Source organism: Ahaetulla prasina, chromosome 8 (genome assembly GCF_028640845.1).
Source record: "Ahaetulla prasina isolate Xishuangbanna chromosome 8, ASM2864084v1, whole genome shotgun sequence".
In the NCBI taxonomy this organism is placed as follows: Eukaryota; Metazoa; Chordata; class Lepidosauria; order Squamata; family Colubridae; genus Ahaetulla; species Ahaetulla prasina.
Genome location: NC_080546.1, coordinates 58,410,055 through 58,427,771, shown reverse-complemented (window position 1 = coordinate 58,427,771; position 17,717 = coordinate 58,410,055). Strand labels below are relative to the sequence as shown.

Here is a 17,717-nt window from a genome sequence, read left to right as displayed (position 1 = left end):
AGGGAAATGGAGAAATTAGAACTTGAGGGTGAAAGAAAATGTGACTTAATAAAATGAGCAAGGAAATATTAAGAAATGAATAAAAACTATGAAAAAAGAATATTTCAGCAAAAAATGCAACTAAATAAAATATATTTGAATATATTGAATTGTGTAAGATATTATATGGCCAATACTCTGTTCATAAATCATGTATGTGTCTAGGAGGAAAAACTAAAAAATCAATAAAAACTTGTTCAAAAAAAAGATTCTACTGCAACTCTAGAGAAAGTTCTGTATAAACAAAGTAGGACGTTCTTCTAAAGAATTATGTATTGATTCTGTTACCAACAGCAAAATGGAATAAAAAACATGATAGAGTGTCCCTCCAGTAATAATAGTTGCAAATGCCGGGACAAAGCTATTGCATTCTTTATTTTTCTACCTTTCGTTCGATTTATATTGTCTTTTTAAGAGTTCCTACTTTTCCTTTCAACAGTCCTAAAGACACGTTGTGCTAAAAGTGACTGACCCAAAGTAATCCAGTAAACTTCTGTGACTAAGAATATATTGACTTTTTAAATTTTTCTTCCATGCCTTCTATTTCTACTAGGCTCTCTTGAGTGTTTTCAGGCAGAAGGCTCTGTGAATAATGGAATATATGTACTACTAGACAGTTGAGAGAAAACTCCAGTCAAAAAGATTACAGTACTTTACCAGAAATTCCATTGCCAGAATTAGTGCATTACATTATCTTTTATATAAAGTGCAGCAAAAAAGTGTCTATGCAGTCATAGACAAGCAATTTCTAGTTTAACAGCTCTGGGGAAAAAGATTTAAAGATTTAAATATTATACTTTTATTTTTGATTCAGGTAGTCCTCGAATTACAACCACAATTAAACCCAAAATTTATGTTGCTAAGTAAGATATTTGTTAAGTGAGTTTTGCCCCATTTTATTACTTTCTTGCCACAGTTGTTAAGTGAATCACTGCAGGTGCTAATTAAGTGACACGGTTGTTAAGTGAATCTGGTTTCCTGGTTCATGGTGCTTGTCAGAAGGTTGCAAAAGGTGATCACATGGCCCCGGACACTGCAGCTACCATAAATATGAACCAGTTGCCAAGCTACTAACTTTGATCATATGACCATAGGAATGCTGCAATAGTCCTAAGTGTAAAAAACGGTCATAAGTCACTTTTTTCAGTGCTGTTATAACTTTGAACGGTAACAAGTTAAATAAACTTGTAAGCCAAGGATTACCTATATTACATTTAGATTAGATACTATATATTTTTTTATTTTGATGAACCAGATTCAGCTGTCAATACAAAATAATGGAGAAACTGCTGTGATTGGGCAGGGTTGTTGCTGATAAATTATTTTGTCCAAATATTCTGCAAATGCAGATAAAATTCTTAGTTATTAAAGAGTTAATGTAAAAGATAAAGTGCTGATAATAGCATTTTTCAGCAGTTTATTGTTCAGTTAATATACACACAGTCATCCTTGTGCATGGCAAAATTGTGCTGCAATAGAGATGTATCTCTCTTTACATACCTTACAGTCAGACACTTTCAATTGATTAACTGTTTTGGATTTTGAGAAAGCACTGCAGTTTTCATCAACTCAAAATCAGCAGTACCTGTTTTCAACCCTAGAACCATCTTTGAGCATCTTCAGGGTTGCCACAGCAAGGCTGGATGAGGCTGTGGGAAAGGGAGGGTGTAGCAGAGGTAAGTGGGGTAATATGTAGCCAAAATAACATTCTTTCTTCTGGGAACCAAGGACACTCTCACCAGCACCTGGAGGGGTATGGATGGGAGGCATCCAGGATGGAGAAAGAGACCTAATTGGGGCATGTGATGGTTGCGTGTGATGGGAGGGGAAGAACTTTGGATTTTGAACTCTGTGGGAAAACCCTGAGGACTTCAGATTTGGGTTTTCACCAGCTGTGCCAAAATGACATGCCTAATAAATCTATACTTCGAGGAAACCTACCTTAAAGCTTTGATTTCATATGGGCTATTACTTGAAACCCTGATACCTGTAAATTAAATTAGTGTTTGTTGTACTGCATTCACTTTATTGCAGTTGTTATGCTTCCTTTATACTATATATCATACTGATAACTGAGCAGCAAATATAGGGAAAAAAAGCTTTTGTCAGATTTTTTTCCCTTTTTTAATATTAACAGCACAGAGTTCTTTTTATTTTCACAATATTTTATTCAAAACATTAAAATACAAACTCCAAAAAAAACATACAAAACACAACTAAACAAGACCACACAAAGAGAGTGTATAAAATAAAAAAATAAAACATAAATTGTCCAACTAGTTGAATACTGATATCCTACAAAGATAAAGCAGGCACACAACTTATAGAATAGAATAGAATAGAATAGAATAGAATTTTTATTGGCCAAGTGTGATTGGACACACAAGGAATTTGTCTTGGTGCATATGCTCTCAATGTACATAAAAGAAGAGATACCTTCATCAAGGTACAATACTTACAACACGTAATGATAGTCATAGGGTACAAATTTAACACTAAATGATACAACACTTAATGACAGTCATAGGCTACATATAAGCAATCAGGAAACAATATCAATATAAATCATAAGGATATAAGCAAAAAAGTTACAGTCATACAGTCATAAGTGGAAGGAGATGGGTAATGGGAACGATGAGAAGAGATTTCTAGAAAATATTTACCTTACCCAGGTCTGACATCTATCTACTATATGGAAACATAGTTAACAGGTAAAACTGATTTTCCTCTGTTAACAGTCTATTTATAGTATTTCACATGTAGAAAATTCACAACAGCTTTGTTGTACCTTGATGAACGGTATCTTTTCTTTTATATACACTGAGAGCATATGCACCAAGACAAATTCCTTGTGTATCCAATCACACTTGGCCAATAAAAAATTCTATTCTATTCTATTCTATTCTATTCTATTCTATTCTATTCTATTCTATTCTATTCTATTCTATTCTAGTTTACCTCAAGTCACCACATTCATTGTCTCTAGTCCATCCAGGATCAAATATCTTCAATTGATTCTTAATAATGAGACTTTTCCTTAAAATATTAATTGGGATCTTTCCTAACAATTGGATTTTATTTCCCAGAAGTTGTAAGTTCCTGTTGTGTATATCTCCACAGCATTTGTTGTACAAAATACATCTTCTGTAAATTGTAATGTAACATCTCTTAACATTTGTTTTCCAATTGGATATGATAAATCTATTCCCCAATCTCCTTCAATCTTCTTGAAAAAGTTGAATTCATAACTAGTCAATTCTATCAACTTTGAATCTTTAAAATCCAAACTTTTCTCAGAGTCCCCTTGCCAACTTGTATTTTTCAAGGCCAGCTCATCTTTCAGGTCTTTCAGCGATAAATTACTAAATTTACATCTAAATAAAGTTAGATGTAAATCAAATCAGATCTCTTTCACTACCCAAAGATTACCATGTCTTCCAAGTGGAAAAAGTGGAAGTGATTTATGGGAACTATTAATATAATTTTAAAAAAAAACATTAAAAACCTTTAAAATCCAGCAGAGGGTTAAACTAAATCAGCATTCCCCCATTAATTAATTGAAGGTAAAAAAAAAGCGGGGGAAATAAAAAACATGGTATCTGGACACCATGAAAGCTGACATCAGCCAAAGCATGGAAAAACTCAAAGCAATGCAAGATCAGAAGAGATGGGAGACTTGATCCTTAGAATCAAGTCTGACTGAAGACAACCCTTTTGCTGCCTAATGTTGGTAAGTTTCTTTTTTGCATTCTACATACTTATTTCATATGTCTTTAGTATAGCTATTAGAAAATACATTTTAGAAAGTATGTACTGCTATATTAAAATTAGTGTTAATAAAATTATTATTAACTTTTATGAACTACCTTGAAAGTTAATTTAGTTGAATAATGGCCGTATTTTCTTATTCAAATGATTTGTATTTTCCCTATAGGGAAGAAATATTCTATTAAGTTCGACTGTTGGTAGAATATTTTCTATAAGACTACCTCCTCCTGAACCGAGAAAACGCTTCGCACAAAACCGTCTTGAACGAAGTCTACACCAAGCTGAAAGAGTCACGCTTTTAAAAGGCGCTTCTAGAAAATGCAGCAAGTTGGGAGATCTGCTCAGTCACGGAGAACAGCAACTGCAAGCACCGCGCTTTATTGCTTCCAGGAGACAGACTGCAGCAAAAGACGACAAAGCAACGGCTCTCTTTTCCCCCTCCCGAAACCGTCAGTACAGATTTCAAACATCAACGGCTGCAGAAAGCGCCGCCCCTTCTAACCAGGTGTCCTCTAACAACGTCAGTTAGAGAGACTTAGTACAGGGTACTGCGCGTATTGCCGCGTAAGACCTTTCCATAGCCATTCCAGTGTAATAAGTCGAAGGAGATCTTGTTTTCGTGCTTCCGCCTAGTAAGACGACAGGAAAGAAGAGGGGCCGCTCATTCGCCGCCTTTTCGAAGGCTACTCGCCACAGCCAGTAAAATGGTTTGCGCACGCGCGTCCAAGCGAACACCCGCTAAACCGCCGTGTTCGATCACTTTGTAAATACAGTCCTGCTTAACCCAGAGATGCATTTTGGGATTTGTAGTCCGTACTCTCGCTTCTTTAATGGGAGGCGGGACGGAAAAACTACTTTTCCCGAGAAGCCCCGGGGAAGATGAGGCAAGGCGGAGGAGAAAAACAGCACTGGGGAAGGTTGTTGCTATTGCAATTTGGAAACAACCGAAAAGTCTACAGCAGGTTGAAAAGAGTGCGGAAAGGAGCAAACGGAGTTGACCTGTCCGTAGCTTTAGCAAGGAAGGAGACGGAATTTTAATTACTTCGGGGAGGCAAGAGTCTGGAGCCGCGGCTGCTTCGGGGGAAAAGCTTTGCTTTTTACAGAGAGAAAGGAGGCGGGAAGGTGACGTTTCTCGCTCTCCCCTCAGTGTCAGTCTTGGGAGCAAGAGGAACGGGCATTTTGTACCACTCTCATCTACAGGACTCGGGGCGTGTCCGACTTTGTCTTTCCCACATTGCAGTGTAGCCTTTGCCCCCTTGGCATTGCGAGGGGACTGCGAGAGCCCAAAGGAGTGCAAGAGGCCGAGTGGCCTTCCTCCCATCCCCTCCTGACAAAAGGAGACGGAGGCGGTGTCTGGAGGGGGGGCGGAAGCGTCAGTAGCAGGAACGCCGCCCAGTTGAGTTACTTTACTTCAGTGGGTTAGTCTTACCGGAGCAAGCCCGCACCTTAAGCAAGCGGGCGATGAACGGCTTTGGCCCCGAAGAGGTGACCCGCGGCGGGGGAGAAGCCGCCGCCGTCCCGGCCGTTGTAGCTAACGCCACCGCCGCGGTGGAAGTCCTGCCGCCCCCGCCACCCCTTCCGCAGCCGGCGGCCGGGCTGGGAGCGACTTCGTCGGCTGCTGCTGCGACAGCCGCGGGCTCAGCCGGTCCCCTTGGGACTGCAGGACCCGGTGCTGGGCAGTTATGCTGCTTACGGGAGGAGGGCGAGAGATGTAACCGAGCTGCGGGCAACGCTAGCTTCAGCAAGCGGATCCAGAAGAGCATCTCGCAGAAGAAGGTGAAGATCGAGCTGGACAAAAGTGTAAGTGCTTTAAATCTGCGGGGAACTCCTGGCTTTGGTTCACTTGGGATTATCCCTTGACCCTTTTAAAAACCGCCATCGCCAGCCCCATATAACCTCAGCAGTGGCGGTTACGGTAAAGAAGACAAAAGCGAACCGACTACGGGGAATGAATGGGAAAGATGCTTTTCCGGATAAGCCAAAGGTTCTGTGGTCTGGTTGTGTTGGTTTCTAGTTCCTTTCATTTGAGCATGGTTTGGCTGGCTTTCTCTCTCTGGAAAAACAGCTTTTTTGAATGAGGGAAATTTGCCTTTTTCTGACAGCCCATTCCAGCTTTTTGTGGCGACCTGTGTTTTGTCTATATTAGGAGTATGTATTAAATGTTTATTTGCATGGAGAACGCTTTAGACCTGGAAAAGACTTGACAGTGGCGATTTACCTTGATTTTTCTCTTCTTGCAGATCTTTGAAAGGCTAGCTGTTGCAGAGCTTTTTGTTTCTGTTTTTCTTTGCTCTTGCTGTTTAGTTGGCTGTGGGCTGACGCTGCAAAAGCCGAGCAGCCTCAGCTACTGGCCTTTGTGAGTGGTTGGAAGTAGCTTCTCTTGTTGCTCTTTTATGCTTTGTGTGTCTTCATCTCATTCTTTTCCCCTTGAACATGGTGGTGGGAATTAGCATAAAGTCGTGTGAAGGGCTCTAGGCAAGAAATTGCAAATATTGTTTATGGCTGTTCGTAGCGATCGTTGGTGTGCATATGTGTTACATGAAGCACTGAATTTGTTTTCCCCTGGAGAGGACAGTACTTGACTCCTCCGCCTCGTGCTGCAGCGTTGCACGTCCCATTTTGCCACTCCGTCGTCTTCCTCTTGGCAGCCATCAAGCTCTTAGAAAACCTTTCTTTTTAAAATACAAAATGCCTCATTGCATACATTGCTAAACAAAAGAATGAGAAAAACCCCTTTAGTGCGAGACATTCCTAAACTCGAAGCACGTAATCCAGACAGTAAACGTCTGTCAGGTTCTACCTCCCTAATGTAGAGCGGATACTTGTGATTTTTTTCACCGGAAAGAACAAGTCTGGGATATGTCTAGTTATCGGTATTGATGGAATTAAAGACTGTTGTTAAATATTGGCATGTTTAAATATTGACAAATATATGCAATGATTAATTTGAGAAATCGCACTAAAATTCACATTTTGGGGTGTATGTGCGTGTGTGTGTGTGTGTGTGTGTGTGTGTGTGTGTGTGTGTGATCTTACTGCTTGCTAAGCATGCTACTTATTCCTAAACCAAAACAAAGATAATAATAAACTCTTCCAGTGTGATCCTTATTGGATTAATAGCACAACTAGAATATTTATTTTTACTAAAAAATTAGAATTCAGTGAGATACCCTGTGCTTAGCAAATTGATTTAGAATTGTTACTTTATTGTACACTGCTAGATATTTTCTTGACAGGAAGGATTATTAGGTTTTGTAAAACAAATAAATTAGTTAGATGTATAATGCTTATCCATTCTAGTATGTTGTGGGGCCTTTTATACCATACTGGAAGTGCAGATGAAAATTAGTGCATTTTTCATGCTGCTTTGGATTAATCAGCATACCCATATGCAAACTAACATTGCATTGATTCACAATCACACACTCTGGAAGAAGTAAGTAAAACCCAGGTCCTAGAACATAAATTACTGTCATATAATACCTAGTGGATAACGAATATCTGTTTATTGGGTTTTTCTTCTTTCTGATAAAATGTTTATATATGGATAATGTGTGGAATGTCTTGTTACGGAACTTGTTGTATGGTTTGCAATTCCTGATGTCAACTGTAAGACTCCAGGATAGTCTGTCTGTTGTCATTCTGGTCTCCATCCACTGCCTTGTCCACCAAAGGAGGAGAAAGAAAATTGAGGAATGTGGGGGATAAATAATATTCTATCTGTACATATGATCCTGAAATATACATGAAATGGGGTAAACTGGAATTGTCTGATGACTATTGAACAGAAGTAGATAACAAAAATAAAAACCAACTTATTGTCTTTTCCATTGTAGGAAGGAAATCAAAAATTAAAGGACTGTCTAATTTATAAGGTGTTAATATCAGTAGAAAGGTCGGGAGCTTCTTTAGAAGAGCAAAACTTAGGCTCTTGTGAGGTCAACCATGTTATCAGATTCTATATTCCTGTATAAAATCATGTTATCATTCACTCAGTTTTTGTAAATCCTTTGTATTATTTCAGAGAATATATAACCTGTAACCTTGTGGGCTTTGAGGCTCTTCAGTATTCTTTTAGTAAACATCCTACTGATCCCTATAGTTGTGAGTGCTAATAAAATATCCAGTACTTTATTGCATCTATTGCCAAACTCTTTAGTTCTTTACTGAAGTGGGCATTTTTTCCTGAAATAACTTGTTTCTGTGGTAGAAATAATTCTGATATTGTGTATGCATCATTAAATTATGGATACATTTTTTTCTTAAAGTGGCAATTACCACTTTATAGCTTTTTTGTTATTCAATGTTGAATTCAAAATAACAATCAGAAATTTTACTTTTGCAATTTAATATTCTAAAACATATTAGAAGGAAAGTAAAATTGCTGAGCTGTTTGCGAATTTGAACATTTCTTTTTTTGTACAATTGTTGTTTTCCTGTCTGTACATTTTGTATATACATGAACACTGTATCACTTCATTTTCTGTGAAGTTTACTTAGCTAGGAGAATTAAGTTAAGGTTAAAAAACATTTGCTAAGTCATGATGTACTGCAGTAATTAAGGTACCAAATTTCCTCTTACATCAACTAGTGCGATCAGATAGGTTAGTGATTAATATCATTGCCTTGCTTACTATGTATTAATAAAATCATTTGCATGTGAATTATGATTACAGAAAATGTTACAGAGATGCATGTTAAACTATCTCTTTAAACTTTCAGGCAAGACATCTTTATATTTGTGATTTCCACAAAAACTTAATCCAGAGTGTCAGAAACAGAAGAAAGAGAAAAGGCAGTGATGATGATGGTGATTCACCAGTGCAAGACATCGACACTCCAGAGGTAGATTCATATTTTTTCCTCAGAATTAGTCTCTGCATAATTCATATGTGATGTGAAAGCAATACTTTGTTCAAACACTTGGTGGCTTAGTATTTGTTGCATCATATTTAGTGCTAAATATCATACATTTTTATTAGATTTATATCCATTTTTTGCCTTATTCTGATTCTAGACAGTCCATGTCAAATAACTCCAACTTATAAGGTTTACTTCTAAGAATAAATGATTTTAGGTAAGAAAATATAAATTTCACTAAAACATTAATTATAACTCTGAAATATATAGAGCTGTATTTTAATAACATCTGGAACATCATTTATCTATCTCAGTTTATATGATAAAGAATGGTGGTTATTTTAGGTTTTGGTCAGCATATGTTTTGCTATATTTTAAACTCATTATTAGAATGAGATAGTTAACTTTACCATGCGAAACTCATTATTTTGTAGCCTACTCTAATAGCAGCTTTGTGGATTTGTGGCACTACCCTCCAGTGCCCCTAACTTGAGATATTTTAAAACAGTTTCTGGAGATTGAAATTGAGACCTTTAATTAGTGTAAAACATGTACTATCCTTAACCAAAGAGTTCCAGTGGCACCATTCTGTTATACATTACAAAATGAAGACAACATTGTTCAAAATTTCACACAATATTTGCAAGATAAAACAGGTTGACAATTAACTGTCAGGTTAAAGAACCATGTTTCTTTCTTTTTAGGTTGATCTGTTTCAGCTGCAAGTAAACACACTAAGAAGATACAAAAGGCACTTCAAATTACAGACCAGACCCGGACTTAATAAAGCACAACTTGTTGAAGTAAGTGGAACTTTATTTTTTCTTTTGAATACAAAAAAATAAATGTGCCATCATATATAGTTTTTCTGAATTGTAGATTTTAAATGTTTTAATTCTGAGGGCTTCTTTTTGTCCCAATGATTGCTTATATCTCCTTCCAAGTTCTATTTCTGCAAATAATTGCTATTCCTTCATGTTGAAGTCTATATGATTTTCCAACAAAGTAAGGGAAAACTTCTGATTATTTAATAAGTTTACCTGCCAGGTTTGGGTGGAAGAAGAGTCTGTTACTTTGACATATGTTGGTACCACATCATTCTCATCTATACTTGTCTGGGGTTGAAATCTGTAGAAGAGGCTCTCCTCTAGGTTTCCACTTTTGGAAGTTATGCAGGTGCAAGGAAATGGCCTTAGAGTAATCCCAACCCCCCACTTATGAAATAACTTTCCTTTGAGCTTTTTAGAAAGTGGTTCAAGACTGGCCATTTCAAAAGACCTTTATTTTTGTTAAAATAAGCTCAAATTAACGTATTATAAATAAAATAAAATGGAATAAAATACTACGTAGATTATGAAGAACTTCTAGAGGTAAATTCTAAGTTGAAAACATGATGTCTTCATTTACTAGTATAATTGCAAAAATGAAAAGCATGGAAACAAGCAATTATAATTTTTCAGAAATAAACATGGCTAGAATCTGAAGTGGATTTAACTCCTAGAAAGACAACTTGAGGACATGGTAGAAAACTCATTGAGAAATTTATTTATTTATTTATTTATTTATTTATTTATTTATTTATTTATTTATTTATTTATTTATTAATTATTCAAATTTGTATACCGCCCTATCTCCCAAAGGACTCAGGGCGGTTCACAGGCATATAAAACATCTATATACAAATTAAAATAATCATTAAAAAACTTATTATAATGCCCAATTATTAAAAATGGAAATATAAATATTAAAACCAATTTAAAACCCCTATAAATTTAAAATCTAAGCCAGTCCTGCACAGGTAAATAAATGTGTCTTGAGCTCGCGACGGAAGGTTCGGAGGTCCGGAAGTTGACGGAGTCCTGGGGGGAGTTCGTTCCAGAGGGCGGGAGCCCCCACAGAGAAGGCCCTTCCCCTGGGCGTCGCCAGACGACACTGCCTAGCTGACGGCACCCTGAGGAGTCCCTCTGTGAGAGCGGACGGGTCGGTGAGAGGTATCTGGTAGCAGTAGGCGGTCCCGTAAATAACCCGGCCCTATGCCATGGAGCGCTTTGAAGGTGGTCACCAAAACCTTGAAGCGCACCCGGAAGGCCACAGGTAGCCAGTGCAGTCTGCGCAGGATGGGTGTTATGCGGGAGCCACGAGGGGCTCCATCTATCACCCGCGCAGCCGCATTCTGGACTAACTGTAGCCTCCGGATGCCCTTCAAGGGAAGCCCCATGTAGAGAGCGTTGCAGTAATCCAGGCGAGACGTCACGAGTGCGTGAGTGACCGTGCATAGGGCATCCCGGTCCAGAAAGGGGCGCAACTGGCGCACCAGGCGAACCTGGTAGAACGCTCTCCTGGAGACGGCCGTCAAATGATCTTCTAGAGACAGCCGTTCATCCAGGAGGACACCTAAGTTGCGCACCCTCTCCATCGGGGCCAATGACTCGCCACCGATGGTCAGCCGCGGATTTAGAAATGTTGTCTTATAATGTTACAATGAAAAAGTAGAACAGTAGAAACAATGGAAAAGCAGCATAGGCCTGGAAATTATCAGAAAAGATATTTGGGGGGGAAAAACCTGCAGGTATTGGCTACCTATATTTGGAGAATATTGAATTGGCTATCCATTTTCAGATGTCTTAAAACTGAATTAAGGAGAAATGAAACAGAATTGGTCTGGCTTGCTTATATTATGTGTATATTGCCAAATTGTTTGGGTTTTTAAAATATTTTTATGCTTTTATCCACCTAGATCACAATGGAGAGATGGGTAGCTATGTAAAATGAATGAATAAATGAATACATATAGAGAATTGGAAGAAATAAAGTTATTAAAATAGTTTAATAGGCTAATTATTAAATAGGTTATATCACCAAATTTAACAAAGGATATTACAAAGGAAACTACTACTACTAGTTAATGTTGTTGTTATTATTATTAGCATATGGTGGGGTTAACGTTAGCCAGGAGAACATAATGCTATTGCAGAGTGGTAGTTTGGCTGCCAAGGTATCAGCTCTATTGTAGGAAATTCTCACTTCTCAAGCACACCACAAGAGGGCAAGCTGGCTTCATACCAGAAAAAAGGACAAGTAGCTCTTCCTGCAGCAGGCCCGCTCCCTCTTAGAACTGCCTCACCAACAAGGAAGGAAGGTTCAGAGGGTAGGAATCTGACTTCCTGCATGGAGCACCAGTTCATTTCCCCACTGAAGTGGTATCTGTTTAAGCATAGAACATGCTTTCAAACTGTTAGCGGGTTTGCTGAGGCAAGTGACGGGAGCTTACTCCGACATGCAGTGCTAGAACTCAAACCACTGGGGTGGAGATCATCTCCAATGTCATTAAGTCACTGTGCCTCTTAAAGTAAACTGATAAATTGTAATAGTCAAACAATACAGATATAATATGAAACAGTATTTCCGGTTTTCATCAAGAACAGGGATCCACAAGTCCCTGTCCATGAACCAGCACCAGTCAGAGCATGCCAGAAACTGGTCCTTGCAAACATGCGAAGGCCCATCTGCACGATGCAGGCAGCACACGAAACCATGCACCCACTGGTTTGCGGAAAAATCTCTCTCCACAGAACCAGTCCCTGGTGCCCAAAAGGTTGGGGGCTACTGATCAAGAACATTTGATTAAATCAAGCTTACTTTTTGTGTATCTTGAGGATATTTTGAAAATTCATAAAACTTTTCGAGTTCTTCATTCTGTTTAGTAATTCTTGTCTTATAGGTATAAATTAAAAATTTGGCTACCTTATCAAGGTGATGACACATAATTGTCCCAGTATGGACCCTTGGTATTACAGTGTATGTTTTTTATAATTCGTGTAAAGAATAGTACTTAAAAAAGGCGGGATACAAAAAAATTAATACTAGATTCTTAACTATATCAAACTAAGAAAAGTTTTTTACAAACTAAAAAAGAAGGCTTTTATGAGTAGTTGAATTCTCAAGTGTTCCAAAATATTATCGAGAAACGAGTCCATATTTGGTAATGTATTAAACTTATTTTTACAGATTGCTTTGATAAGTTAGTCTTTAATATATTGCGCCACTTCATTTAATATACATGATGGTGTAATGGGCATATTGGTTTTTATTATTCCTTAATCAAAGCATAATAATTATGTTATTTTACTGTACTTTTCAAGAAGACTGGTATCTTAATGCTTCCATTCTTGCATGAATTCCTTAACATTTTAATAAATTATTATTACTTGGCTTACTTCTGAGACCCTTGTCCAATATTTTTTTCCCAATATATAGACAAATACTTTTTTTTCCCCCCTCTAGATAATTGGATGTCATTTTCGGACTATTCCAGTGAATGAAAAGGATACCTTAACCTATTTCATCTATTCAGTGAAGAACGACAAGAACAAATCTGATCTAAAAATAGATAGCAGTGTTCACTAAATAAACAAACTTAAGACTTACAGACCTAAAGACTGGTTTGGATGTGCTGAGCTTTTTTTGTATTAGTATTCAGAGTATTCTGATGTTATTTTTCTTGGGAAAATACTATTCTCATAAATTAGGTTTCCATGATGAAAGTATTTTAAATAAATACTGTTGATGTCCCTGTGCCTATAGCTGAATAATATCTGACATTTGTGTAAGCTTTAATATTAAAGCTCCATTTCATTTATTGAAATCAGAATTATGTCCAAAGAATATTTTAAGGCCTTTATGCATCAGAGCTCTTATATTTTCTCAGGTATATTTTTTAAAATTCTTAATACCTTTCTAAGCAAAATTTAAAGATTATGTAAGGCCACACACTTTACACTTCTAGAGATTTGTCATTTGACTAAATTCGTACCTGTTTGTGTAAAAGCCTGGGAAACATTGATTTGCAAACTCTTTTATGCTAAGTAGTTTTGTATGATGTCTGAATTCATTGATCGTTGAGTCTGCATTGCAGCTGCAGAGGATTATCACCTTAGAAAGGAAGAACTTTGAATTAAACACTAGAACTACTTTTGTTTTTCAAAATATACTTCATCCATTTGAATGTTGCTCATGCTTTTTAAATGCATACAGATTTTATAATGAAAGTGGTTGAGCAAGGATAAGTATATTTAGCTATAACATTCCTTGGTGTCTTTGTATGATTTTGAATATTTGATCTCAGATTTGAGTGACCTCAGATGCTCTTGTTTGCATCCTTTGTCCTTTATGTTGTATGATGAAAGTAATGATAAAGACAGTTCTTGTTTTTTCATCTTAAATTTATTTTATTGTCTGTAAAATCTGTATGCATTTAAAAGGGAGTTAGGCTTGTTTGAAAACTCCAAGCATGATTTGCCCTCTGTGCCATGCCTATTCTAAATCGTGATTTATACGACATTATTAAGGCTCATTTGTGGCCTTATGTTAAGGAACCAACATTTCCTTTTTATTTTAAATAAGCTCATTATTAGGGTATGTAGCATTCTGGATAGGAAGCAAAAAAGGTGTTTTTGAGATGCATGATAATGCATTCTGAATCTGAGAGCCTGCATATGATGCTGCATTTGTTTTCTGGGCTTGCCCAGTGTCTGTAAAGATTCAGAAAAAGAATCATTTTTAACTAAGGAGGAACTGGCATTGATAAGCATGGCATTATATCTCAAAGACATACATATTTTCCTGAAATCATGTGGCTGCTATGCAGTGTCTTTGAGGAAATACCAAGAAGCATAATCATGCTTGGTATTTCTTCAAACAGCCAGGACCTTTACTTTTCACATAATGTGCTGGAAGTCTCTACTTACCTATTATATTACAGTCTATAATAACAAACCATTTGATTTTGTGGTCAGAAACTATAATTTTATTGGTAATGTCTTGAATTGCTGACCTAACTGCTACACTTTTATAACTGATTTATTTTCTTCAGTAGCATACAAAGAAATATAGTCCTCGACATTTGACCACAACTGAGCCCAAAATTTCTTTTGCTAAGCAAAGAATAGACAATCAGAAATAAACAAGTGATTGCCGCAACAGTTTGCCAGTTGGCTTCTACATTGCCAAGCATTGCAGGACAATATATTTCAGGAATGTTCATCAGAGTTGTGACAAGATTTGTATTTTGGGAATTAATTGCAGATATTTACTTTATGACATGCATGTTGTAAGGCCACTCAACTCACACAATGTGATCTGGGTTGAAAACAAAAGCAAAATACATTATTTTTAAAAAAATTCCAATAAATAAAATGTAAATGTTATATGGCAAAGAAATAAAATAATTAAACAAAGTCCACTTGACCCAAATGTTGGTAAATGAATCAGGGTATAGCAGAAGTACAGTTTGATAGACCATGGCTGGATGTGAAAAATATTTTGTTCACCCAATGATGCCCTATCAGATCTTCCTGCTAAGTTTAAATCTCTATTCCTCACAATCCTGTCTACTGTGTTTCTCCAAAAATAGGACCTACCCTGAAAATAAACCCTAGTTTGGTTTTTAAAGCATGTGCCTAATATAAACCCTACCCCAAAAATAAGCCCCAGTGAAGGGGAGTGGGCATGGCCAGCACAGGAGTTGATTCCCTGTCCAAGGAGCAGATGGAGGCAGAGGCACAGGTGGGGGAGGCAGGCCATGTGCCATGCCTTGTGCCATGCCATGGGAAAGACAAGAGTCGGCCCGGAGGCTCTGTAGCAGCACCAGCAGCAGGAGGAGGCAGAGGCATGGGGGGGGGAAGGCAGGTGACCTGGAAGCACCACATGGGCTTTGGGAAGCCAAGAGTCAGTGGGTTGGTGTCTCTTGGCTTGCCTGCAGTCAGCACAGCGTGTTGGGATTGCCTGCCTTTCACCCCATGCATGTCTGCTGCCAGTGCCACCACGTGAAGACAAGCCTCCTACAGCCGGCTGCCTGCTTAACCCACTGACTTGGCTTGCCTGCAGTTTGTGCAGCACATCCGGATTGCCTCCCCACCCCCCGCCTCTGCCTCTGTCTGCTGCTTGAACAGGGAATCAACTCACCTGCTCTGCACAGGCTGCACCGCACAAGTGTCTGTCAACCAAGAGATTAGGCTGCAGCTGCTGCCGGATACCGTCAGTTCCCATGTGCTTGCCATCTTTGGGCGTGCTGGGGGGGGGCATGCTGATCACCCTGAAATCGTGTTTCCCCAAAAATAAGCCCTAGTGCTTCTTTTGGAGCTCCCCCAAAATATAAGACTGGGTCTTATTTTTAGGTAAACATGGTATCTCACTGCACATTGTCTCCCAGTCTTGAATTACTTTTATCTATAGCTCTTCCAATACATGTAGTAAGATGGAGCCAGTGAGTGAGGAGTGCTTAGTAATTATATTTGTATTATTATAATGTCGAGTTTGACAAGTTAACAGATTAATATTGAAACTGTAATATTAAACAAGAATTTATATTTAGGCCATACAGTCATATTCATGTTTATGTCCCTTTATTCAATACAGTTTGTTCTCAATACACTACATTTTTAACCTGAAATTCAATATTTATAATTATGATTTCTTTCCACTAATTCCACTTAGGTATTAAAATCAATACTGACATTTTTACAGGTTTCTCTGTATTTTCGTAGGAGTAAACACTTTTGAAACAAATGTTTTGTTTAATTATTGAATTTAGAGCCTGTGGACCTCATGATGGGTCACCCCCTCATTTCTTCAACAGTCATATAAAAATTTCCTAAGGAGTTACTGATCTTCAAACTCAACTTAAACCTTGAATCCAAAATTCACAGATCCTGGTTCCAGTGTTATGACAACCACACTTTAAACCATTAAACCAAGTGGTTTGGCATAATTTCTTTATATTAAATTATTCTGCAGTGTTTGCTATTTGGTATAATCTGCCTTAGTTAAGCATTAGTGGGATATGTAAAACATACACAGACATCCATAGGAAACTCTGTTTACTCTCAGAATAATTCTAGACAAAAAAATAGAACAATACTATAAAAATACCTCCTTGGCAGGGGAGAGTGGACTTTATTTACATTTTTATAAATGTAAAAATATAAAAAGGAATAAAATACTTTCAGCCTGGTACTATGTAAATTAGGAGGGCTCACAACTGTGAGTTTGTTTTGTTTGAAATTCCTGGCTTGATCACATTTAGAGGAGCCAGCCTAAGAAAAGCTAATTTTGGCAGTGGATCCTACTGAACCCAGTGGTACTTATTTTACATAAGCATGCATATGATTTCCTGAACAGCATGTTTTTAACAAGACAGCTGCCTATATTAGCCTTCCTACTCCATGCTAAAAACCTAAGCAGACTGTATATTATATTCCTACTTGACCTGAAAATAAATTCAATAAAAATATTTTAGCAGCTAGAAAGATACAGTGATCAAAAGCTGCTTTGCATGAATGTCTTCACCTGTCAAACTATTGTTAGAATTTGTCAGATTAGCAGTCTCATAAGAAGGAAGGTTTTTTTGATGGCAATAATTTTTGAAATCCTGTTGAACAGAGAAATAATCTTGAAATATCATCAGGAATCTAGGATGTTTCATGTGGACATTTCAAAGACAAGGATTGTTGTTGCAGGCTTCCTTCAGAGTTTTCCTATAGAAAATGGTACATTCTTGCTTTCTGTTTCATGAATGTTCATTATAGACATACAGATGAACATTTCAGATGAACTCAACTATACTGATGGACTAATGTCCAAACCTAGTCTTATCAGTGCTAGAACTAAGAACTTTTATTTTGAAAAAGAACTTCATAAAGCTTTTAAAAATACTTAAGATACTTTGTTTTTTCTCCTTATAAAGCTATTTTTCTCCAGAGTAAAGACATATTCAATTGTTCACATTGAAAAATGTTAAGATTCCTTTTGTTCCTCCAATCACAATGAGTGCTAATACAGTATGAATGATCAATTCTGACTTTGATATGAGATTTGAGTATGAATCTACAGTATATCTATTCAGAAGAAATAGAATTCCACAGAGCCCTACTTAAGATGTATAGGACGGCAATGTAAAACAAATGTGTTGGATTGTTATAGTATTCAATATATGCAATAATTCCATTGCTACTGAGATTTTCATTAGTTTCTGTTGCAATTAGCTTAACATA

General features: G+C 37.4%; 1 protein-coding gene across 1 annotated transcript; it reads left to right on the top strand.

Moving 5' to 3' along the window:
- Positions 1 to 2,998: 2,998 nt before the first annotated feature.
- On the top strand, positions 2,999 to 16,233 carry SAP30 (Sin3A associated protein 30). The gene is made up of 4 exons (XM_058193186.1): positions 2,999 to 5,607; positions 8,530 to 8,652; positions 9,372 to 9,470; positions 12,952 to 16,233. The coding sequence occupies exons 1-4, from the start codon at positions 5,269 to 5,271 to the stop codon at positions 13,072 to 13,074; spliced, it is 684 nt and encodes a 227-aa protein (XP_058049169.1). The 5' UTR covers positions 2,999 to 5,268; the 3' UTR covers positions 13,075 to 16,233.
- The last annotated feature ends 1,484 nt before the right edge of the window (positions 16,234 to 17,717 follow it).

What these genes read in the sequence shown, in the direction of transcription:
- SAP30 (XM_058193186.1), top strand. Translation starts at nt 5,269, where the DNA reads ATGAACGGCTTTGGCCCCGAAGAGGTGACCCGCGGCGGGGGAGAAGCC. An exon ending in AGATCGAGCTGGACAAAAGT is followed by an intron (nt 5,608 to 8,529) that starts GTAAGTGCTTTA and finishes TTAAACTTTCAG; the next exon opens with GCAAGACATCTTTATATTTG. An exon ending in ATAAAGCACAACTTGTTGAA is followed by an intron (nt 9,471 to 12,951) that starts GTAAGTGGAACT and finishes TCCCCCCTCTAG; the next exon opens with ATAATTGGATGTCATTTTCG.